At 35.8% G+C, this 25,314-nt stretch overlaps 1 protein-coding gene across 4 annotated transcripts in view; it reads left to right on the forward strand.

Moving 5' to 3' along the window:
• LOC145285894 (uncharacterized) overlaps positions 1-20,278 on the forward strand; it is a 74,612-nt gene extending 54,334 nt beyond the window's left edge. For all 4 annotated transcript variants that reach the window (XM_080134359.1, XM_080134360.1, XM_080134361.1 and 1 more), the window contains exons 2-4: positions 7,373-7,535; positions 16,532-16,582; positions 18,754-20,278. In XM_080134359.1, the coding sequence (XP_079990485.1) occupies positions 7,406-7,535; positions 16,532-16,582; positions 18,754-18,800 (228 nt within the window). In that variant the 5' untranslated portion in view covers positions 7,373-7,405 and the 3' untranslated portion in view covers positions 18,801-20,278. The remainder of the gene's footprint in view (positions 1-7,372; positions 7,536-16,531; positions 16,583-18,753) is intronic.
• The last annotated feature ends 5,036 nt before the right edge of the window (positions 20,279-25,314 follow it).

Raw genomic sequence — 25,314 nt, forward strand, 5'->3', positions numbered from 1 at the left:
TCACCAAACAAGTCTGGTGGGGGAACCAGTTTAGTCGCCGGTGACCCGACCATGAGGCAGGTAGTACTGGGTTACATGGTACCAGTAGCACATGACATGACCTGACATACACATACATACATACATGATGATTGCAACGTCTTGTCAGACGAATGCCACTCCCTCAGACACTTAAAGTCCATGAGCCCAAAAATGACTTTCATCGCCACAGGTCCATTTTAATAGACAAATGTCTGAGTGAGTATCTATACACAGATTATGTTACAGAGTCTTAGCTTTGTACAACAGCTAAGTCTCTTTCTCAGTTCAAAATGTTGAGATCCAGCAACAAGCAAGAGCAAGATAGCCAGCAACAAATTAAACTGCAGACCAGCTTAATGCGGGTACTGGTCTTCCGCTTTATGGTTTTTTAAATCAGAGATTTGCTTCTCCTAGAAAGGTTGCCTTCACCATGGCTTACGGGAGCCCTCTCTACCCCAACACACATATACATACACACAAGCACACATGGTGCTAGTTGGCTATTGACCCCGAAAAAGGGTTCATTCATACATACATACATACATAACACATACATACATACCTACATACATACATAACACATACATACATACCTACATACATAACACATACCTACATACCTACATACATAACACATACATACATACCTAGATACATACATACAGAACAATCTCACAACATGATAGCTTGGCCTTGATCGTCTATCCGGGGCCAGGGTTGGTTGATGGCTTCTGGGTTCTTTACTCTCTTTCTCGAAGAGTACATGAGTGACGTAATCGATCTTTTTGAATCAAATAAAACAGCACGCTCCCCACGTTGTGATGAGATTAATTCTGTGTACTGCTACTCGGACTCAGGGTTATCTCCTGCAACTCAAGGTACATTACTCTGTACAGCAATTAAGAAAAAGCACCAATGAAGACGTTGATAGGTTTCTACAAGTACAGGATATATTAACAGGTGGTTCTCATGTCCAACAAGACCTGGGGGGGGGGTGGATGACCTCAGGATTCTGTACTTCCTTCAGCACTGCATAAACAATGTTTCACTATTATTCTCTGGAGTTACATGGCTTTAGTAGCAAAACAATATTAGTATTGAAATATTATTATGAATCTCAAATCCGTTCAGCTGGAGTTATTTTTCCATGTTTTGGTTTGCGTCATCGACCAAACAAATAAAGTCAGCAAGGCAATTGAGAATTGCCTGGGATTGTTTACATAATAAAAGCTCCAACTCAGTTCTATTGCTACCGTGATTAATGTAAAATTCAACCACCATAAGTGGTTGAGTCACATGTATATACAGGGTGGAACGATAAAATTGTCGCCCTAAAGAAAACAACAATACAGCTTTATTTTAAAACTTTTATTGAAAAAATCAATTAAAGTAACTTGATTATGTAATAGAGCTGACATCTATTCAATGTAGCCGCCTTCAGCCTCAATCACCACCTTGATACGGGTCTGAAACTGGGAGCATGCCTTTTCCACAAGTATCAGCAGGAGCTCTGTGAATACTCGGCAGATAGCGGCGATCAGGCTGGCTTTCGTGTTGTTGGAGGTCATGTTGGTGATGTTCTCGATGTATGACCAAACTAAGTAGTTCAGTAGGTTCAGGTCGGGAGAGGAGAAGAGGGGAAAGCGAGAGAGGAGTACAAATTTGTAGCACTTCTTCTGAAGCCAAGTCTTGGTCTTAATGGACTTGTAGGCCAGCGCCAATTCTGCTACCACACCCAGGGTCAGCAGCGGCCACCTGATTGCAGCAGAGGATCATCATACTCTTCAGCACATCTAGGTACACTTTCATGTTGACTTTCAAACCGACTTCGAAATAGTGAGGTGGCAAGATGTGGCCCTCACTTCAAACCACACCAAAGATCATAACCATGGGTGGAAACTTTGTTGAGCTTTGACCTCAAGCGTTGAACCGTCCAGATTTGCATTTTAAGGGTGCTGGCAATGGTTCTGTTGTCATAACTTGGATGAGTAGAAAGCATGAGTTGTACAGTGGCACATCTCCGATCTCACTTGTTGAACATTGTGTCACTTTCAGACATGATAGAAGGCTCCTATTTCTCTTGGGATCTGTACATAACTGGCCAACTAGTAGATGGTCTACAATAAAAAAAGAAAACCGGTTTTCATACAAACAGAAATGGAATCATGTTGTATTTCTAGGGTGACAATTTTATCTTTCCACCCTGTGTGTATATATATATATATATATAAACAAATTTACAAGGTCCTGACACTGAGCATGCTAATGTTTCTGACAAATGGTCGGTTAAAATAACAAGTCTTTGTCATGCCACTTAAAAAAAAACAAAAAACGGACGGGTTTCTTCTTTGGAAAGCAACCTTTTTAAGTCACCTGACGAGGACTTGTGGTTTTAATCGACCATCAGTCCGAAACATTAGCATGTCCAGTGTTGCTACCACGTAAATTTGTTTATATTAGTAAAAATGTATCTTGCTATTCTTTTATTGAGCACTCTTAATAACCTCGTTAAATTTATTAGTTATTACTCTTGAACACCTATAACTTGGTATATGTATATATATATATCTAATTTATAAAACTCACTATGTCTGTCTGTCTGTCTCCATATTTTCAAACTCTATCTCTTCTGAAACTAAAAGTCATAGAGTGGCATTAGGGGCCTAACATGGTTAATTTTTTTGTGGACTATTCTTTTATGGGTCTTTATCTTCTTAAAATAGTTTTAAGGGGCCAAAAGGGGACCAAAATTGAAAAAAAAAAATAGTTATACATTTTGTACATTCATCTTAGTTTATTTTTAATCAATTCATATGTGTGTCACGTTAGTAAAGTGGTAACGTCACCAGCTTTGAATGCAACAGTTTTGCTTTTGGTTTCGGTTCTAGTAGATGGCCCCCCAAATACTTTTTTTTTTTAATTTTGAAATCACGACTCTATAATGATATATATGAAATCTGGACAAATTAAAATATCATATTTAAGCGTATTTTATGACCGGCCAAAGCCAGGCGCCCCACCCCCGCCGCTAGTATATATAAATATGTAGATTCACCAACCTGTAATCTAATTCATTCCAATACCTCGAAGTCTATCTATCTATCTATCTATATATATATATATATATATATATATATATATATATATATATATATATAGATATATAGATAGATAGATAGATATAGAGATAGATAGACAAATAAGTAGATAGATACATGTATATAGTCTGTTTATTATACAAACATTATTAGTTACACATGTGCATACATGTTTCAATGGAATCCCAATTCAAAGATAACACTTTCTCAGACCAAACGAGAATTGATATTTTAATCGGATGAAGTGTTATCATTGAATTGGGATTCCACCGATACAGGTATGCACATGTGTAACCAATAATGCTTGTATAATAAACAAACTATATACCAGCTCTGTCTTACACAGAGCACTCTTTAATAATCACGCGAGTTTCATTGGATTTACATCTAGGAAACCAATCGATACAACCGTTATATGCATATATAGATAGATATGTGTATAAATATAGAAATATAAAAAAAACTATAATAAGATCTTAAAGATACAAGATAAAATATATGGAGCAAATAAATCCAAAACATAAATAAGATAACAGCATTTAAATACGTGAAGAAAAAAAAAACAATTTCTACGTATATAGATGCAAAATATATATATACACTTCCGTGCATATATATGTATAAACAAAAGGAAAAAACAAATACATAATGAAAAATACTGACGTGTTTGAAAACTGAAATTGATTTTGAGGCTTGTAAACTGCCAAATAGAAATCAAATGTTTGTAAACAATTTACATATGAAATAATTAACATACATAATAGGACTGGTAGTCTACTGAATGCATTGATTTTAGGAACATAATAAAAGAAAAGGAAAGGAATTCAACTCGCTCTTTCAGGTTTTTACAAAAGAAGTTTTGTTCATGGAACCCACACTTAGGTTTTGGCACAGATAAATAGTGGGAGAAATTATTTATTGTGATTTTGACCACTAATTGGATTTGCCTCCTTTATCCTCAAATTTCCTATGTTTCTTCCCATCATTTCTAAGATAAATATAGTTTCTCTTCTATACTACTTTTCGGGATGTTTCTCCACTAAGAAAGCATTCATTCTGATTTAAAGTAGTTTCTTTATTGGCCATCCTGCTATTTGGTCCACTAGATATGAAATCCACTCAGGAACACATGTCATATTGCTGAGACGATTGCCATAGTATCCTTATATATAACTGAATAGCAATAAAACAAAGAATGTTGGACATTCATGAGTGAAACTTGGTGGACAAGTCAATCATAGACTGAAGTCTATTTGTATTAAATATGGTTGGATTGCAAAAAGATTGTGAAGTTTATTAATAATGGCATTTTTTAAGAGGATCTGTTGAATTATCTCCCTTTGTATTCAGATAAACATTGTTGTTAAGTTCTTAGAGTGATCTCCCTTGCTTGCTGCTGGTGGATTATTGACTGGAAAATAAGGATGTTTGTTTGAATAAACGGTATGACTGGAGTTATGCAAAGCTAGCTAACAATAACCCTGTACTAGCAGAAGTGAGGTGGGGGCTAAGAATTTGTAGTTAATCAGGATTAAGAGCCAGTCGTTAAAAAAAAAAAAGACAATTTACTCTGAAGTTGGGAGTCAGATTCTTTTTAGCTTAACCCCTCCAACCACCACTACCACGATCTGTAATCTTATTTGCATTGTTTGCAAAAATTGTTAATTACTCCAATACATCGCAGTTGTGAGCTTGAACTGCAGTGACGTTTTTACAGAAGTTGGGATTGTGAAGTTTATTAATAGTGGCATTTTTTAAGGGGATCTGTTGAATTGTCTCCCTTTGTATTCAGATAAACATTGTTGTCAAGTTCTTAGAGTGATCTCCCTTGCTTGCTGCTGGTAGATTATTGACTGGAAAATAAAGATGTTTGTTTGAATAAACGGTATGAGTCTATGACTGGAGTTATGCAAAACTAGCTAGCATTGTTGATTTTCTTATTCAAATTTCATATTAGCTTTTCTTGATGGATCAAGGCTGAAGTTTATTTGTACCAAATATGGTTGGATTGTCAAAAGAGTTGTGAATGTTATTAATGAATTTACTAGCAGGACCTGTGGAAATTCCACAGGGGACTCATTCGTATGTAATATATTGATGTTGGTATTCTGTGGATGTTCAGTGTAAATGGAGATGCCGTGATATTATTGTAGCTTTTTTGTTAAAACTGCAAAAGTATTTATCTAAGCTAGCAGAGACGCCCAGCGTAGCCCGGTCATAAAATATGCTGATATTTTAATTCTTGTAGATTTCATATATATTATTACAGAGTTAATGCTCTATCGATTTTTATATATTATAAAATTGCGATTTCGAAAATATAAAATACAATATATCCATGTGACTTAGGGGGATCAGCTTCAATTGAAACCGAAACCAAAACTTATAAAGAAAATAATGTGTGTGTGTGTGTGTGTGTGCATATATATATATATATATATATATATATATATATATTATTTTAAAAATATAATTATCCACTGACACATGTTTCATCGTCTACAACTCATCAGAGTGGCTGAATCTAGCGAGACTCGAAATCGGGACCCCATGATAAGAAGCCTAAACCTCTACCATGCAGCTGCCTCGCCCGACTACTAAATGTATCGCGTTTTTACGTAGATGTCTTTATTTGTTTTTGTTAGCGATACTTTCTTGAATGAATTCAAGTATTTATACGAGAGTGCATTTTTACCTAAATGCTTGTTGGGAATAATTTTCCCATTGACCAATTTGGTACCCCCTTAATGGGGAGCGGCATATATATTATTTTTTTAATATAATTATCCACTGACACGTGTTTCGTCGTCTACGACTCATCAGAGTGGCTGAATCTAGCGAGACTCGAAATCGGGACCCCATGATAAGAAGCCTAAACCTCTACCACGTGGCTGCCTCACCTGACTACTAAATGTATCGCGTTTTTAACTTGAGTTCCTTCAGCTATAATCGAAACCGAAACCAAATCTTATGAAGAATTCTCGATAAAATTATTTATAAAAAAATAGATTACTTGAGTGCCATAAGCTCTAATAGAAACTGAAATCAAAAGTTATGAAGAATTCTTGGTAAGATCATTTATTACAAGAAATAGAAGGGAATAATAATTAAACGACAGTCACTCGGAAAAAAAAAAAAGATTTAAGCATGACACACAAAAGAACACACACGCTATCGTATTAATATATAGATTATTTTGAAGGGTGTCACTCTGTACTAACAGAGGTGATGATTCCGAATTTAAAGTCAGTCATATATTAAATTTGTTTGAAAATAAAAAAAATAAAAAAAACGCTGATTATCACAGTTGGGAATGTGAAGTGAACACTTGGGAATCAGAGTCGTTTTTTTTATTATAGCAAATTTCTTTCCTTTTTTTCAAGGTGTGGAGGTCACTCGATGCTAAGAGTCATTAACTGGTATCATAGTAATCGTTAGTAGTGTAAATTTGGTAAATTGGATTACTTAAGGGGATAACTCATCAAGAATTTGTTTATGTTGGACTTGAAGACAACCATATTGCAGTCAGTTTGAAAGCAGGAAAATGCAACAGAGTTCCACAGTCGTGCAGTTTTAAGAAGGAAGCTTTATTCGTGGAATCTACGTTTAGGTTTAGGCACAGATAAAGATTGGGGAAATTATTGATAGTGGTTTCAGGTAGATGAGTGTTTTTCATGAAAGTTTGGCAAATGAGGGACCATAGATTGCAATTCAGACGAGCACTTGCTATAAAAATAATGATAAAGCAGAGACAGGCTCACAATGTCTCTTCTGTGGTTGCAAGGAAGAGAAAAGGGCATCCCCTATTAGGCTATGAAGTCTATTTTGAACTCTGTCAAGACAGGATAAGGAGCTTCTAGCAGTTTCTGCCCAGATGTGGCAACAGTGCTCCATTCTTGGATCTTATAAAGGTAGAGAATTGCATTGGCAGTGAGATATCCACTGGAGCGGTGGAATGATCTCACCATATTTTCTGATAAAATTTCTTTTATCTTCCATTTGTTAGATTACAAGTAGGATTCTGAATTCTATTATTTTTAAAGAAGTCACCATATACTAGCAGACGTAAAGGCTAAGAATGCAGAGTCAAAATCCTTTTAAGATGACTTGAATCTTTTTCCAATGTTTGCTAAAACTGTTGACTATCGACTTAGACTACCGAAGTAGACAAGTTGCGAGTTGGAATCATTTTCTTTTTTTTTTTCTTTAATTCATATTAGCTTTTTTCTAAGCAAATTTCGTTTTGTTTTCAGATTGCAACAAGTTTATAACTTTAGGATTCCAATATGGCAGCTGCAAAGGGGAAATCATCAAAGAAGGCCGACGCTCCGGCAACAGAACCTGCCGAGAATAAAGAAGACAAAGAAACTAAAACTCCTGAAGAGGAACCAGAAGCTGAAGAAACAGTCACTGAGGGTAAATGATTGTTTTTTTTTTTTTTTTTTTTTTTTTTTTTTTGCTCGTATTTTGAAATCACTTCTGCACAAATGGCAAAAATGGTAAAATTTTCAGCTGCACAGACACAGGAAAGAAACAGGTCCGTACATTTCATCTCAGCAAGCAGGAGGTGACCAGGAAGCTCAACAGCACCTGGAATGGAAATGGACTACAAAATTCTAGTTTTTCTGTCTACCTGGACAGCACACTGAACAGAGCCCTATTTTTCAATGAGCACTGCAGAAAAGTAAAAATGATACAAGGGATAACTTACTGACTTAATTCACAGATTAAAACTAAGGAGCTGACCCTAAAGCCCTGTGCATAGCTTCAGGATCACTTTGTTACTCTTTGTGCTCCGCTATTCTTTTGTTTTCATTTTATTTTTATAAGTTCTCAAAAATGAAGAGGCACCTTCCGGGGGCTAACACTTGATTTCTATATGGGTACAAATATATCTCAGTTTTCAATCAGGATTCTCTACTATGCATAATTAGATCCCTTTTAGACAACAGGTTCATTCAGGTTGTCATTGATGGACGTTCATCCAAACAGCATAACATCGGGAGTGTCTCAGGGATCGATCCTTTGACCACTATTATTACTGATATTCATTAACGACCTCCCTGATAATATTGTGTCCGAGATGGGTATGTTGATGATACAATGCCCTATAACATGTATGATGGAAAAACGGATCTACACAAATCAAAGACAATAGCTGAATCCTTAGAAAATGACCTCCAAACCGTAGTGAAATGGGGCTGTAAATGGAAGGTAACATTTACTGCTAGTAAGACTAAGCTGCCCTCCTTTACCAATTACAAGAAGCCTCTCCAACCACTGATATCCATGATAAATAGCTCCCTACCTGAGAATTCTTACTTCAAACTCCTTGGCCTAACATTCGCATGCAATATGAACTGGAACAAATACATTAAAGTCATTGTGAAGAAGACAAAGATTAGACCATTCCTTTAATGATCAAGTTCCTGTTGATTTTCCAGTGGGAGTTAAGTTCTGTGCAGTTCTAGGGGGGGGGGTTACCTTCCCAGGCTTCTCTCTTTGAGAAGGGGGTTGGTTTATTGCTAATCACTTGGGGCGCTTTTACCGGGAATTGCCAACGGGGCTGCCTAGGCACTTATTACATGTCAGAATGTCTCTTCTTGGGGGCGCTGACTTCTCAATCTCACTTTCCGACTCTGATGTTTAAGTTCTTGCAGCGGGAGAGAACTAAACAATACTATGTTACTTTTAATATTTAGTCAAGGTTTATTTATAGAGGAAAGTATCGTCATGTCAGTTTCTCTTGAGAAACTCTTGAACAGAAAGAGCGAAGACACTTGAGGATGGTGTCGAGTTAGGCTAGGTCTAGGATGGTGTCGAGTTACGCATGGTCCAGGATGGTGTCTAGTTAGGCTGGGTCCAGGATGGTGTCTAGTTCCGCATTGTCCAGGATGGTGTCAAGTTAGCCTGGGTCTAGGATGGTGTCGAGTTAGGCTGGGTCCAAGATTGTGCCGAGTTGGGCTGGGTCTAGGATGATGTCGAGTTAGGCTGGGTCCAGGATGGTGTATAGTTGGGCTGGGCCCAGGATGGTGTCGAGTTAGACTGGGTCCAGGATGGTGTCTAGTTAGGCATGGTCCAGGATGATGTCGAGTTTGCATGGTCCAGGACGGTGTCGAGTTTGCATGGTCCAGGATGGTGTCGAGTTGACTGGGTCGAGGATGGTGTTGAGTTAGGCTGGGTCCAAGATTGTGCCTAGTTGGGCTGGGTCTAGGATGGTGTCAAGTTAGGCTGGGTCCAGGATGGTGTCGAGTTGGGCTGGATTCAGGATGGTGTTGAGTTGGGCTGGGTTCATGATGGTGTCGAGCTAGGCAGGGTCCAGGATGGTGTCGAGTTAGGCTGGGTTCAGGATGGTGTCAAGTTAGGCTGGGTCCAGGATGGTGTTGAGTTAAGCTGTGTCCAGGATGGTGTCAAGTTAGACTGGGTCCAGGATGGTGTCGAGTTAAGCTGGGTCCCATTACTGAAATGTGGCATTTCTGTGCCGGTTTTCCAAGTACTTTAATGTTAAGTGCTTAGACAAACTCAACGTACTAGTACTCCCCTCGACATAAATAACCACAACAAACCAAACAAGTAGCAAAATCCCACCCCTACACTGTAAAGATTTCTAGATGCTGTAAAGCCTTTTACTCAAATAGCTTCTTCCCTAGAACTGCTAGACTTTGGAATTCCCTTCCAGGCTCCTGTTTCCCTGACTGTACTTACATGCAGAAGTTTAAGTGTAATTTGAACAAACATTTCGCTGCTCAACTTTCTACATAGTATCCCTGCAAATCTGGTTTCTAATAGTAACCCATTACGACTTAGTGCCTTGTTTGGGGTGAAAAAGAAAGTGTTTCCAAATGAACGGAAAAAAAAACAAAGACTGTTGGACATGCATGATTGAAACTTGATGGACAAGTAAGTCACAGACTGAAGTTTATATGAAGTGTTATTTTTTCGATCACGTACATTGATGCTAAGCATAGAAAATGTGAAGCACCTATTAACCTCCCTCTGATATTGTGGAGGATTATCATATAGGTGGGTAGATGAAGTTCCTCAGCCATGGTGAAGGCAATCGATGCCTTCGTTCAGTCTCGAAAGACAAAAGATACCTCCTGTAGGGGAAGCTGTACAAGTAATTGTGAGGCAAGGATTGCGCAATCCCAACCACACCTCTCCTGAATCGGCACTACTTGAGTCCAGTGGCAAGGAAAAGACCAGGACGACTGGAAACAATGCCGAGATAAGCAGAGAGCACATACAGCACCTTGAAGTCCCAAATGGTCACCCATTTAGTACTGACCAGGTTCAACGTTGCTTAACTTCAGTGATCCAGTAGGAACCGGTGTGTCAATACGATTATGCCATAGCAGTGCAATACATATAGGAGTATGGGAATACTCTGTTGAAAAACTGAACAGTGGGAGCCCATTGGCCTGTATGACAACCTTTTGTCACAAATAAAACACTCGCTCTCAATTTCTCACGAGCAAGCATGAAAGTAGTAAGGTTCAGAAAATTGTCATAAGAAAAAGTAATGTGATCGAACCAGAGATAGCAAAGCATAATATAACTTTCTATTCGACAGTTTAAATGCTTCCAAATCCCTTGAATTTTCTAAAGTTACAAAGTAATTCACTCTTTTTTTTTTTTTTCAACTATTAACAAAAGATTAAAATGGCAGATAGATTTCTGAATGAATCGAAATGCATTCTGATGGATTTAATTTCGTAATTAAGTTATTTTTCGAAATATATTTTTTTTTAAATTGGCTTTATTTTATGTTATTGCATTTGTGGTTTACAAATATAATCGATTGCTAGTAAATAATTAAACTAATAGTAAGTCACATAGAGACGAGAAACCCACACACGCAGACACACGAGAACCTATGAAGTGCCTTCAATAAGTTTCCAGACTTTTTTCGTATGGCCGCTTTTAGTGATAATAAATTCATGAAATTTTGGTCTCCTTCAAAGTAATTTCCTCCGGCTGCAATGCATTTGTTGTACGAATGCAACAACTTCTGGAGGGTTCTATAGAAGTCCTCTTGTGTGAGTGTGTCAATGACCCTCATCACAGCCTTTTTCATCTCCACCATTGTCTCTTAACGACAGCCTCTAAGGTTTTCCTTGAGCTTAGGGAATAACCAAAAATCACAGGAAGCAATGTCTGGGAAGATGAGGAACTGTCTTGATGCCCATCTTGGTTAATAGTCTGTGACAAGAATGGAGTTCTGGACTAGTGCTTTCATGTAAATCTTCCGCATCTTCAGTTTCTCATAAATAATTGTGTGTACAGTTCCCACACTGACATCAAACTGTGCACTTATTGCTTCTATAGACTCACAACAGTTCTTACCCATGAAATTCTTTATTTGGCCAATCAACTATGGTGTTCTGACTTCCTTACTCCTCCAACACGCCGCATCATCTCTTGCAGATTCTCTGCTTTCCTTGAATCTCTTATGCGACTTAAAAACTGATGCTAGATTCATGAAAGATGGTCCAAAAGCAGTCTGAAGCATTCCATACGTTTCTATGGCATTTTTCCAAGTTTAAAACAGAATTTTATTGCATACAGTTCTTCTAAAGTGTCCTCACGTCTAGATTGCCTTTTTGGAATTAACCAGCTGTGATAATCAGGGTATATTCCGATTCCTGCTGTAGCTGTTAATTGGAACCTGAAATCATAAAAATTGGTCAGTCATCTCATGAAATGTATAGCAATAACATACTGGCTTTTGAAGAGTCTACGACAACATTAAATGCCTGTACAAAAAAAAAAAAAAAACGTCTGGATATTTATTAAAGGCACTCAGTATCTCATAATGCTATGAGTAGATATGATTACGAAAAATATATTTAATATTTAATATCTCTTCAACAAATATGCACAAATAAACATAATACAAATCACATACCCTGGACTCCAAATAGGCAAATATTCTGTGTACAGGATGTCTGGAATCGCTCTGATGCAGATTTGCCGAGAAGCGATAGTGTAGGCAGAGGGTGACAAACAGAATAATGACAATCGCCATCCTCTATTTTAACTAGTGTTGGGACGATTAATTGGAATCGGAATTGAAGAATTTGGGGGTATCAGAATTGGTATTGGTATTGGAATTGGTATTGGAATCGAAAAAATTGATGCCTATTTTCTGATGCCAAAACGATTCTTTTAATTGTCTTTTTTTATTTGATTTTGTTTAAAGCAAAATCTTCCATTGCTGGTAATAATGATAAAATAATGAATATTTATTGATTTTAAAATACCATTAAAGCTAAAATCGATAGATCATTCTCCATAAGTGTATTTTGACGTTTAGGAAAATATCTGCATATTCAATATGTGTTTTTTACAAAAATCGGGGAAAATAACAACTCTATAATAAAATTTCAGAGATTTATAAAGAATTGGGATCGGAATCAGTAATTGTATCAGAATCAAGAATTGAGTGCAGAATCGGTAATTGTATCGGAATCGGGGAAAAATATTTAAATGGTCCCATCACTAATTTTAACATCAAAAAGTGCTACAATAACTATCATCTTTCAAGAGCTTTGGCACTGTGACAGACCTCGGATGAACAAATGAGCAACACTAGCGTCTTTCAACCTGTGTTGGTGGAGTAAATATAAAAAATAATAACGAGCCTCTTCATAGAAAGTAAACAATAGGCTCTGAACTCTTCCGGAAACAGTAGGTAACGCTCAACCAGACCCGAGCGAAGGTTGCCAAAACATGGGACAACCTGCACAAGTGGGGCTATGTAAAAGATGCTCGGTGTCCCTGTGGCACCGTGCAGACTATCACGCACATTGTCACAAACTCTACCTCATGCGAGGAATGCTCTGATGTGGACCTGAGGGACATTGCATCGTTGGACACTACCTGACGATGGACCCCAAGATGGTGTAAAACGCTATGATGATAACCCAAAAGTTAAGTTCTTCAACAACCTAATAGAGAAGGAAAGAATAACAGTGCAAGGTGGAATGATAAAATTATCGCCATAGAAAAGACTATATGATTCCATTTACGTTAGATAAAAACCGGTTTTCTTTTTTTGTTGCAGACCATCTACTAGTTGACCAGTTGTGTACAAATTCCAAGAGCCATAGGAGCCTTCTATCATGTCTGACACAATGTTTAACAAGTAACATTGGGGATGCGCCGCTGTACAACTCATGCTCTCTACCAATTCAAAATGCATCGCTGGATTGCCACGAATAATGGGGATGTGCCCAGCGTGATGAAAACAGAGTTTCCAGTCATGGTTACGGTTTTTGGTGTGGTTTCAAGTGAAGGCCACATCATGCCACCTCACATCTTCAAAGTCGGCTTGAAAGTCAACATCAAAGTATGCCTGGATATGCTGAGGAGTATGGTGATCCCCTGATGCAATCAGGTGGCTGCTGGAAGACCATGCGTTTGGCAGCAGGACTCGGTGCTGCTCCACAAGTCCAAATCCAAAGAGATCCAGGCTTCGCATCAGAAGGAGTGCTGTGACTTTGTATCCTTCTCTCATTGCCCCCCCCCCTCCCCTGACTTGAACCCAGTGGACTACTTTGTTTGGTCATACGCTGAGAACATCACCAGCATGACCTCCCATAACACAAAAGCCAGTCTGATCGCTGCCATCCAACAAATATTCGCACAGCTCCTGCTGGCGCTTGTGGAAAAGGCATGCTTCCAGTTCCGGATCCATATCGAGGCGTTAGTTGAGGTTGAATGCGGCTACAGATGTCAGCTCTACTACATAATCAAGTTACCGGAATTGATTTGTTTTTTCAATAAAAGTTTTAACATAAAGCTGTAGTGTTGTTTCTTTGGGGGTGACACTTTGATCGTTTCACCCGTAATAAATAATAAATAAACTGTATTCTTGGCCTTCTGGCTAAGAATAAAGTGTAGTATCTGTTCTGATACTACACTTTACTTTTTCTGTCCTCGATCAGTGGAGGAGAAATTCTTCTAGACCAAGCTAATTTTTATTTCTGCTCCTATCCAGAGTGCCCCTTAAAAACCGATCTTGTGTTTAACTCTGCTTGGTGGGGAGCCAAGTATATAGGAACAATAATAAATAATAAAAAGTCTACTCTTAAACTGGCATTCATTTCCCTTGAATAATAAAACTTACAGTTATCTCCCTTGAATTATGTCGTTCACAATTATTTCCCTTGAATATCAACTTAAAGTTTAGTTCCCTTGAACAATGGAAATATCTGTTTTAATGTGAAGATATCACACTATTTACTTACATTTCTTTTTGACAAATACACCAGTTTGATAAAATATATATATATATATAAATGAATGTGTGTGTGTGTGTGTGTGTATGTGTGTGTGTTTGCATACATTTTCTAACACAATAACTCTGTCAATTTTCAGTCTACAGACTCGAAATTTGATATACAGGGCACTGAGATTTGGAAAAATCTTTGTAATCGGTTTTCGGCCAAAAATTTGGCTGTTAAGGGGGTCAAAGTTAAACGATTTGACCTTTGAGAACTCTAACAAACTCCTCCGACAATTTTGTGTCTAAACGCTTGAAATTTTCGATATAGGTTCCTTGGACATGGATCTAACTTAATAACTTGATTTGAGCCCAAAACAATAAATGCTAAGGGGTCAAATTAAAAAAAAAATTGACCTTTTTTTTTTTTTTTTTTTTGCTCAACATGCACCTCCAAACACCCGGGCAACGCCGGGCTGAAATCCTAGTTGATGAATAAAATGATAATTAGGCGCTTGAAACGGTGATTGCTTTGAAAATGTTTCTACCGAAGATTTACTCCGGCTCTATGTGACGGTTGGTTGCTACATCACAAACGTCAAATATTATATTTCATTTCTACAACTAAACACTTGTTGGCTGAGTTCATTAGTTTTTATACGATTAACTAAAATAAAGATAAACAAATGTCTTATTTTTAAATCAAGGTTTTTGATCTCATGCCAAAATGCACATCCGAAAATTAATCTCTTGGTGTTCTTTGCCGGAAAAGGAAAAAGTATGGGCACTTTTTTTTTTTTATACAAGGTCATTGATCTGAGGGAGACAACTCCAATTTACTAAGAGATTCCTTCATTTTTTCATCTCATAATTTAGGACGTTAAAAGCAACGATAGTTTTTATTAAATCAAAACATCAAAAAAAAAAAGAAAAAAAAAAGAAAAAAAAGGAAGCTTCGACGGTTAGTTTTTTATGTAACAAAGTTGATACCATTAATAATACAAAACGAAGTCTTTATGCGACTATCAAGAGAATCGTTTCTATTTTCATATTACAATTTACGACGCTAAAACCAATGGTATTTTCATCAGATGAAAACATTTGAAAATTTACTTTTGATTTTTTTTTATGAAAATAAAGCATCGTAAATTCTAACAATTTTTTAAAAAAATATTTAATTTTTACAAGAACATTACGAAAAAAGCCCCTAAAGTCCGTACTAATGAATTCGATACAACTCGGAAAAAGATTAATTTCTCGAACTACCGATATTACCATTGAATTAAGCATTGTTTATTTAATATTTTCACACAAAAAATTATAATACCAAAAATATTTCTACGTTTTTTTTTTTAAATTACAGATTTCGCATAATTTTTATATGCAAGATTTTAATAATTTCCTTGCTCGCATGAATATGAAACCTTCGGCGTAACATAATTTTTATATAATCTTGAACAATAATAAAAAAAAATTAATTGAAAAACAGGAACATAAAAATAATTAAATTAAAAAAAATGATAAAAATTGATACAAACGTTCAGAATAGGAATGTAGGGATGCACGTCTGGGAACGAGAAAAAAACTAGCAATCCTACCTCCTTTTACTATCATGACTTCATTTTGAAACAGCGTTTCGATTGGCTGTAATTTTGGGTTTCCGTATAATCGTGTTTACAAACCTTTATTTGTTGCGTTTTGGCGAGCGGCATAATTACTTACTTTTTGGGGGTTAATTAAGCTATTTTTTTTAATATACAAACAAGATGTTTTTTAATTTTTTTATATTTAATTCAATATCTTAGGACTTTACTGTACTTGAAATAGACCCAGAAAACTAATATTTATCTTTTAAAGGATTTTTACAATGAATTTATTTAACTTCAGAATTTAGCTGAATTGGTTAGCTCGCCTTGAAAACATTTTTCATAACTTTTTTTCACGTGTACAAATTTTTTTTTTTTCCTTTTGGAAATTAACTTTAGTGTCTAATCTTTCAAATACAATGAAAAAGTAGTCGGAAACCTACAAAAAAATGATGATAAATCGGCTTTCAAAACTATGTCCCCCCTATCTTTATTCGGCCATTTTTGCTCGTACCTATCAAATACGAAACGATGTTTTCCAAGTGCAAATACGTTTCTTATTAATTTTCTTAATGCTTTTTTTTTTTAATCTTTTTCAGCTCCACCTCCGAAGAAGCCAGCAGCAAAATCAAAAAAAGGCAGGAAACGAGGTAATATATCTCTCTCATCATTTAGAATATTTTCTTGGATAGATTATAAATTATATTTGATATTTTTATAAACAAATTCCACTAAATCACACCCTGCACACACACATGCACACACACATGCGCACACACATGAAATTCTACATGTTTTAACTGATTACCTGTCAACTCCCTGAAAAACTTGGTACAAAAACAAAAATTACACAATTATTTTAAAATTTATCAGTTTTTGCATACAAAATGATTCCCCAGTTCTAAGCCATTCTAACTTTTTAGGGTAGTTAACCAACCGTTTTTTTTCTTATGAGATAAATTTTGTGCTTTAAAAAAAAATGTTAAATGAAAAAATTCTACTTCATAAAAATGAAATGCGATTATTTTATATTCTATTATATTTTAGTTATTTTATGGACCTAAACTGAAAAACAGAATGAAACGAAAATTTGAATAACGTCCTTAGATTCTATAAAAAACATATCATTATCATATTATTTGAATGTTCTGTAAACATATTTACTTCTTTACACCCAAACAAACAAATATTGACTTTTTAAATAGATAAAGACTGAACAAACGTCCACCTCTTTTATTTTTACTTTGCCGTGGTTAACTAGTTGAAGTACTCGTCCCTGCCAGATTTCACAACTTGAATTTTATTGCCAAAATTAGAATTTAGAAATATCTATATAACATTTTTCTAATATATAATATAATATAGATTTTTTCCAGAGTAAATTCAATCACTATTGAGCTATAAACACGGGCTCTATATACAATTCAATGTTGTCAGACTTCATGCTCATAACTAATGCGTGTTTCTGAAAATTATCAGTCAGTTTTATTTAATTTCATAATTTCCTACATTTATTCTGATTTATCTGACTCTCTCAAAACTTGGCAGAAAGACAAAAAAAAGGCGAAAAGGTATAATAACAAAAAATACAATTATTTCAGAATTTCAAAGTTTTGCACATAAATTGACCTTAAGATGATTCTCCATTTTAATGCCATTTTAACTTTTTTCTTTGTTAAGAAATAACTTCTGTACGTTTTTTTTAATTTTTTTTCCTTTTTGAAGCAAAGAAAATGTATTTAACAAAAATGAATTTTGATTATTTTATGTTCTAATATATCTTAGCCATTTTATTGACTGGATCGATGATTTCTCTTAGTGACCCTGGACGAAATGGAAGGAAAATTTAAATAGTGTACTTAGGTCCTTTAAAAAATTTTTTTTTTTCTATGTTCTAACTTTTTTACTTATCGATTCATTTGCACACGCACATTGGCACATAAACAAAACGCATATAATTTATGAATAAACTAAAATGCATTCTGGTGGATTTAATTATTTTTTTAAATAAGGGTTTTTAAATTTGTTTTATTTTATGTTACTGCATTTTGTAGATTTATTTGTTTTTATATTAATGTAAGATTGGACATTCTATTAATCTTTTTTTAAATTTTATTTAATTATTTGGACTATTATCCTTATCTTCTAGTTGTTGTTTTTACGACGTTTCGACCAATTATTCCTCTGGCCTTCGTCAGGTTAACCACAATGGGATGGGAATGTTCAATCCTCCAACTACATCCACAGCAATTGTTGTGGTTAACCTAACGAAGGCCTGAGGAATAATTGGCCGAAACGTCATGAAAACAACAACTAGCATATGATAATAATAGTTCAAATAATTAAAAAAAAATACAATTTACTCATCTCCAAAAATAATTCCAAACTAATTCAATAATACAACAATCAATATGGCCCCGCCAATTGGAAGAACAATTGAATTTATAAGACCAAAATATCCAACCTTAATTGCCCTTTGGGGCCCGTGGTTCAGTGGATAGATATGCAGAATATCTACAATTCTAGGTGAGCATTGTTTAGAGGTAGTGGTTTCGATCCCACCCAAAGCCGGTGAGAGGATTAGTTGACCAAACCGTGATGAGATAACAACAGTTATTGAAGACAGCAATTGCTGTCGATGTAGTTGGAGGATTCGACATTCCTATCCTGTTGCGGTTAACCTGACGAAGGCCAGAGGAATAATTGGCTGAAATGTCATGAAAACAACTAAAAGATGAGAATAATATTACTCATCTCAAAAAAATAATTCCAAACTAATTCTATTAATCTCATCTTTCTTTTCTTTCTTTTTCATTTCCAGGCCGACGCAGTGTCAAACGAGCTGGCAAAGCAAAGAAGAGCAGTTAAGCCCCTCATTCTCATCATCTCATGCCGACATATATGTGCTACTCTGTCCAGCCAATGACTAGTGAGGGGCAAGGATAACGGTCTGACTCAGCTCCAACTGACCGCTCGTCTAGAACCTTAACAAGCCAGCCTCAATCTACCACCCTGGGCCTTCATCTCTCATAACCAAACGGAGACATACACAGCATCTACGTCACATTAACAGACAGAACGAAAACATCATGCACTCAAAGACATCATAGATCTCACGCTTTTTTATTCTTAATCTTCGATTTCTTTCAAATAAAAAAAAAATTACAGCTAAAAAAAAAGGTAATGTTTAAAGGTCGCAGTGAAAGCAGAATGTGAAAAAAAGTCTGTATAGGCGTTTAAATGTCTTAACCTTGTTGTTTTTGTTAAATATTATTAATTCATTTAATCATTAATCTAAATATTAATTTACTGGTCCGTATGTTCAGTGTCACAAAAAAAACAAACAAAACGTCATCACAAACATTAATTAATGAGAAACAAATTATCTCCCTTTAGAGTCGCTCTTTATCAGCTAAAAAATCATTAAAACTATTTCCTCTCGAAAATTTGTCAAAAAAAAAAAAAAAAAATCATGGCTGTCTGTTTACGGTTTAAAATTGACTATTTTATTTTAGAATTTAAAAAGAAAGTCGTGTTAAGAGGTGACTGTAAGTTTTTTTTTTATTATTATGGTTTCTTTTTAAAATTTAAAACAAAATATGCAAGTGAATTGACAGTTCTTTTATAATTTATATAAAAAAATTATTCAGAAAAAACAAACAAACAAACAAAAAACAATGTGTTTTGTGCTGAATTTTCATAGAAAAAAAAAAACTAAATCTTTTAAAATCAATTCTTTTTAGCTTAAAAGGTTAAAAAAGAATTTGCTAAAAATTATTTTATATTCGTCATTATTTGTTTTATTTTTTATTCATTTTATTTATAATGTGTTTTCAAAATTTTCAACTACCATGGAATTTCTGCTAGTAAATATTATTCATAAATGTTATTCAATGAAGAATCATTTGAGGTGGAGATTTGAACTTTGCTTTTAGATAAACACGACATCAGATCAAATCTGGTGGCCATTTTGTTTTGATTTAACTTATTCACATAATGTTGACACATTTCAAGCATGTATTTCTCAACTTTACATGCGTAATAATAAATGTGTTTTAAATACGAACGATTTCTCATTTAGTAATATATAACCGAAGCAACATGAAACCATTTCTAATGCCTATACGGAATGTCTCCTTGCGCTCTTCTCTAACCGCGATCTTTAAACATTACCAGAAGAAAAAATTGAAACTAAACGAAAAAAAAAAAAAAATGTTTAATCAACATCAATTTTAGTTTTAGATGTTCCCTTTTCACTTGCAAAACAAGATTTGGTCCCCCACCCCTCTTTCTTATTTTGAATAGTATTCCATTTTTTAGAAATTAAAAACTATTTATCAGTTAAACTTTGTGCGATTTGTCCTTGAATAACGTTCCCACCTACACGAGGTGAGTCGTTTTTTTTTAAATTTTATTAGATACTAGCCTGGGTGCCCGGCGTTGCCCGGGTGTTTGTAAATATGTGTTGAGCAAAAAAAAAAAAAAAAAAGTTGTAGTAGACAGGTAGGCTCGAACCCGTGACGCAAAGGCGGAAAAGAAAGTAGAGGTGTGTGTAAGGGTGTTGGTTGAGCAAAAAAAAAAAAAAGGGAAAAAGAAAAGAAGGAAAAAAAAAAGGAGGAAAATTGCGAGCGCAAAAAATAAAAAAAAGTAGTAGTAGGCAGGCAGGTTCAAACCCATACTGCGAGGAGGAAAAGAAAGTGAAAAAAAATGTGACGTGTTAGCTGTTGCGCCCATCACCAAACCGGAAGTGATGTAAGTTTCAATTAAAGTTAGACAATCGAAAAGCGGGATAACTTTCGAAAATATCGGCGAAAAAAGCGACCCCTCCCTGCAGAAAAGTGCCCAGTTAAGGATGAAGGAATTAATATTTTGGACAATTTTTTTTATATCTGTCGTCCGAAGGGCCGAGCTTCAAAATAATACTAATCTCGTGAAAATCCGTCGCCTCTGTCGAATGTTTTGCATCACATACATACATACATATATACATTTAAACAGACAGGGGAGATTTATATTATAGATGGAGGAGTATAAGAAGGCTATAGCAATGCAGGGAATCAGCTGTTGTATTGTCGTGACGTATGAAAAAAATGGACAAACGAAAGAAATTCTTATTTGTTTTGTTATTTTATTTAACTTTTATATCCATTTATTTCAAGATAATCACAATACAAAAATCAGTAAATATAAACTTACTGTTTGGTGTAACTGGGATGGTGGAGGTCTTGATATTTCGAGATAACATCTCTTTTCCAAAAGAAAAGGGACCAAAGAATGTCTTTAAAAAAGGAAAAACATTTAAATAATAGATCATTGCTTAGAAAGATCTGGAGCTACACAAGGATAAAGTCTAAAGAGATTCCTGGTAGATGAACGCCATCACAAGAGAATTGGAAACAATGCGTGCAATAATCAGGATTTGATTATCGAAGCCGACGATTCAACAAGTATTTGTTAGCATTAGACTTGAAAACCACCATTCTGTAATTGGTTGGTAAGCTGTCTCGTGATAGTTTGTTCTGTTTTTCTAAGAAAGAAACTTTGTTCGTGGAAGTTCTGTTTAGTTTCTGGTATACAGAGAGAGGTAGAAAAGCTCTTTATTGCAGTTGTAGCGAGGCGAGTTCTTGCTGTAAATGTGTCACAGGGACTGCGGCTCGGTTGAGAAACTACTATGGGACAAGATCAAAGTGTAGTATCTGTTCTTCAGATGCTGCACTTCTATTTCTTGTTCTCTTTCGGTGGAGGAGAAATCCTTCACGACTGAGACAATTTTTATTTTTGTACCTTTTTTCCACGTTAAAAAACGACCCTGGTGTCTAACTCTGTCCCGTGGGGAGGCATAGTAAATAGGTACTATAAACGTTACGATACAGTAGAGAGAGCTAAGCAACATCTCTTCTGTGTGAAAGGGATGCAGAGAAGTGAAGACATCGCCCCTTGTAATTTCAATAAATTATTAAAAGATTATTAATTTGAAAAAAGGGGAGAAAAAAATAACAAAAAAAATTCAAATTTTCAATTTTACCGAATTGATATTTTTTGTTTTATTAATGGGTCATTACTAGGGCTATGACAAGAGAATATTCTTTTCATTATTTTGACACTCGAATATATATATATCAGTTAATATCTTATATGTTTGTAGACAAAGTGATGTGCTTCTCGATTGATTAACTGTGTATAACTGTGTCGGATATATACTCGAGAGTCAAAACAATGATAAGAATATTCTCTTGTCATAGCCCTAGTCAATACTTATCAAGGCCTGGAAGCCACTTGAGGTTAAGAGATAAAGAGATGGATAATGAACGTCACCATAAAAATATTAGAAACAATGAGTGAGATGGGCATAATTTGATTAATCAATAGGACAGATCAACAAGTATTTGTTAATATTAGACTTGAAGACGATCATGTTGTAGTTGGTTGGGAAGCAGTTTCATGATATTTTGTTTCACGTTTTACTTTAGTGAGAGTAACAACTTGGCTCTGACACCATTCCTTTGTGTGTTCCAGACCAAACCTTCCCTGACTTCGTATGCAATCACTAAGCCTTACTGTTCTCATTGTCATGGGTAAAAAAGCAGCTCATGGCGTTTTGTTTCACAGGTGAGATGTTCTAGAAAAAAACAAACTGTGTTTATGGAAATTCCGTTTGGTTTTTGATATGAAGAGAGACAAAGGATATTTTTTTTTATCCATTTTTAATAACAGAAAAAAAAATGGATAAATGTTTTCTCTTAAATATCAATGTCAAATAGTCAAATACGTACGATGATTTGATGTACAAAGTAAAAACGGTTATTATAAGAATGTTTTTCAGATCGGCATAATCTGACAAAATTAAACTAAAACGAAAATGCTAAAAACGTCACATTATTTCTTTTTAATGTTATCTTATATATTCTTAATTTTCAATAATCAATTTCCAAAAAGCGTTTGAAAACTTCTAATACTGATAAGAGCATCAAAAAAAGATTTTATTACGAGAAAGTCACCACTTAATCGTCAGTGATGGAAATTGAGTATAGTTTTATTATTTAAGGTGACAGCTCAACAAGAACTTGTTTACATTGGACTTGAAGACAAACATATTGTAATCAGCCAGAAAGCAGGCCAGTTGAATAGAGTTCCACAGACGGTCACTTCTAAGAAAGAAGCTTTGTTCATGGAATCTACATTTAGATTAGGGCGTACATCGAGAGCGGAGGAAATTATTGATAGTGGTTGTAGCTAGACAAGTGTATATTTGTGAAAGTTTGGCAAAGATAGGACCAAAGATTGAAGCTAAGATGAACACTTGTCATGAAAATAACGATAGAGCAAAGACAAGCTCACAATGTCTCTTCTGTTTCAGGGAAAAGACTGCAGGAAGGAGGCAATTGCATCACCTACTAGGGTTTGAAACCGGTTTTGAACTCTGTCAAGGTAGGATAGCGTTCTGCCCAGACATGGCAACTGTACTCTATACTAGAACGTACTTTGCTCTTAGGCAGGTTGAGAATTGCATCGACAGTGAGATATCTACTGGAGCGCTAGAATGATCCAACCATTTTTCTGGCCATCTTTTCTATAGATTTGATTCATGTGTTTCAATTTCACTTCTCATCGTACTTCCGTTCATCGTACTTCCTCAAAACGAGAGTCATTCATTTCAATTGGGGTCTGATAAGAGTCAGAGCGTTGATGATAGAAAGAAAGAAGCTTGGTTTTAAATGCATTAAAATTAACCAGCCACCTTTTCCCCCATTACACCATATGCTGAAAAATCAGACAAGAGAGATCTTAGTCATTTCCGGCCTTTGAAGTGTCAGAAATGGTAATGTCATCTGTATAAATGTCTACAAATGATCTAAGAATGTGATTTGGAAGATCATTGATGAAGATCAAGAAAAGTGCTTGGCCCAGGATGGAACCGTATCAGCTTCTGATTTCTACCCATCGACAACTGCTCTTACAAATCTATCAGACAGAAAGGATTTTATAATTGAGAGGCTGGAAATCTTATGAAGTAGATCTTTATGCCATACTCTATCAAAAGCCTTTGATATATCAAGAGTAATTGTTCTAGAAACGAAGCCTCCATCAAGAGATTCACTAATCCTGTGTGATATTACAGTTAGCACATCAGCCGTAAATTTAGCAGAATGGAAACCATATTTCATGTCACTAAGTAGGTTATTTTTGCTCGGGTGGTTGAATACTTCTCTGTTCATCACAGATTCTAGCAACTTTCTCATGACGCACAGGGGACTGGTTGGTCTATATTGAGAGGCATATGAGCGATTTCCAAATTTTATAATACAGGGCAGACTGATGAAGTTCTTATTTACTTGCCTCCCCATGAGGGCAGGAGTTGGACACGACGTCGGTTTTTAATGTAGGGAAAATCCAGCTCCCTAAAAAACGACACTCTGGATAAGAACAAAAATAAAAATTGTCTCAATCTAGAAGAATTTCTCCTCCACTGATTGAAGCCTGGTAAGGCAAAACGCAACATCAGAACAGATACTACACTTTGAGGTATTTATTTGCTCCCCCACTGAGCAAATTAGGCACAAGGCCGATTTTTAAAGTGAGGAGTGAAGGGGAAATGGGGACTAGCTCCCCGGGGAGTAGGGGAGCTGGATAGTGACAATTGGTATGAAGGGTTGCCCCTACATTGACCAAGGTCTTATATGTGGGGTTGCCCTCACATATGGTCTTTGCTTGCAGTATCTGCCGGAACAGATGGTATTTATTTGCTCCCCCACCGAGCAAATTAGGCACAAGGCCGATTTTTAATGTGAGGAGTGAAGGGAGGGGGAAGGGAAAAAAGGGGACCAGCTCCCGAGAGGTGGGAAATGGGAGCTGGTTAATGGTCAGGCATGTGGGGTTGCCCCCACATCTGGTCTTTGCTAGTCATAGCTAGTCATAGCTAGTCATAGCATGCAGCATCTGCCGGAACAGATACTACACTTTGATCCTAGCCAAAAAAATCCAAGAATACACAGGACAGGCTAAGGAAGTTTGAGAAACATATCTCCTTAAGACAACATTTAAACAGCTTTTTAAATATGGGAGCTAGTTCCGGTTGAAGTTTTTTGAGCATTGTGATTGGAATGCCGTCAGGACCAATTGCTTTACTGGAAATCAATGGATCGAAGGTGCTTATTCCAAAGTTGCAATTAGTTTGGTACTTGATTAACCGTTTAAATGTGATGCCATGGTATGCATGTAACAGAGCTTGGATGCACGTATGGCAGCAGTAGCAACAGCCAACACATGCAAATGACCGAGCTGTGTGCAATGTGACCTCACAGTGAGTAAGAAGGAAAGAAAACAGTTATGAAAAAAGAATAAAACGTGATTTGAAAAAGAAATAGACATGTTATACATGTGG

Source organism: Euprymna scolopes, chromosome 10 (assembly GCF_053919585.1).
Source record: "Euprymna scolopes isolate OS-2025 chromosome 10, ASM5391958v1, whole genome shotgun sequence".
NCBI lineage: Eukaryota > Metazoa > Mollusca > Cephalopoda > Sepiida > Sepiolidae > Euprymna > Euprymna scolopes.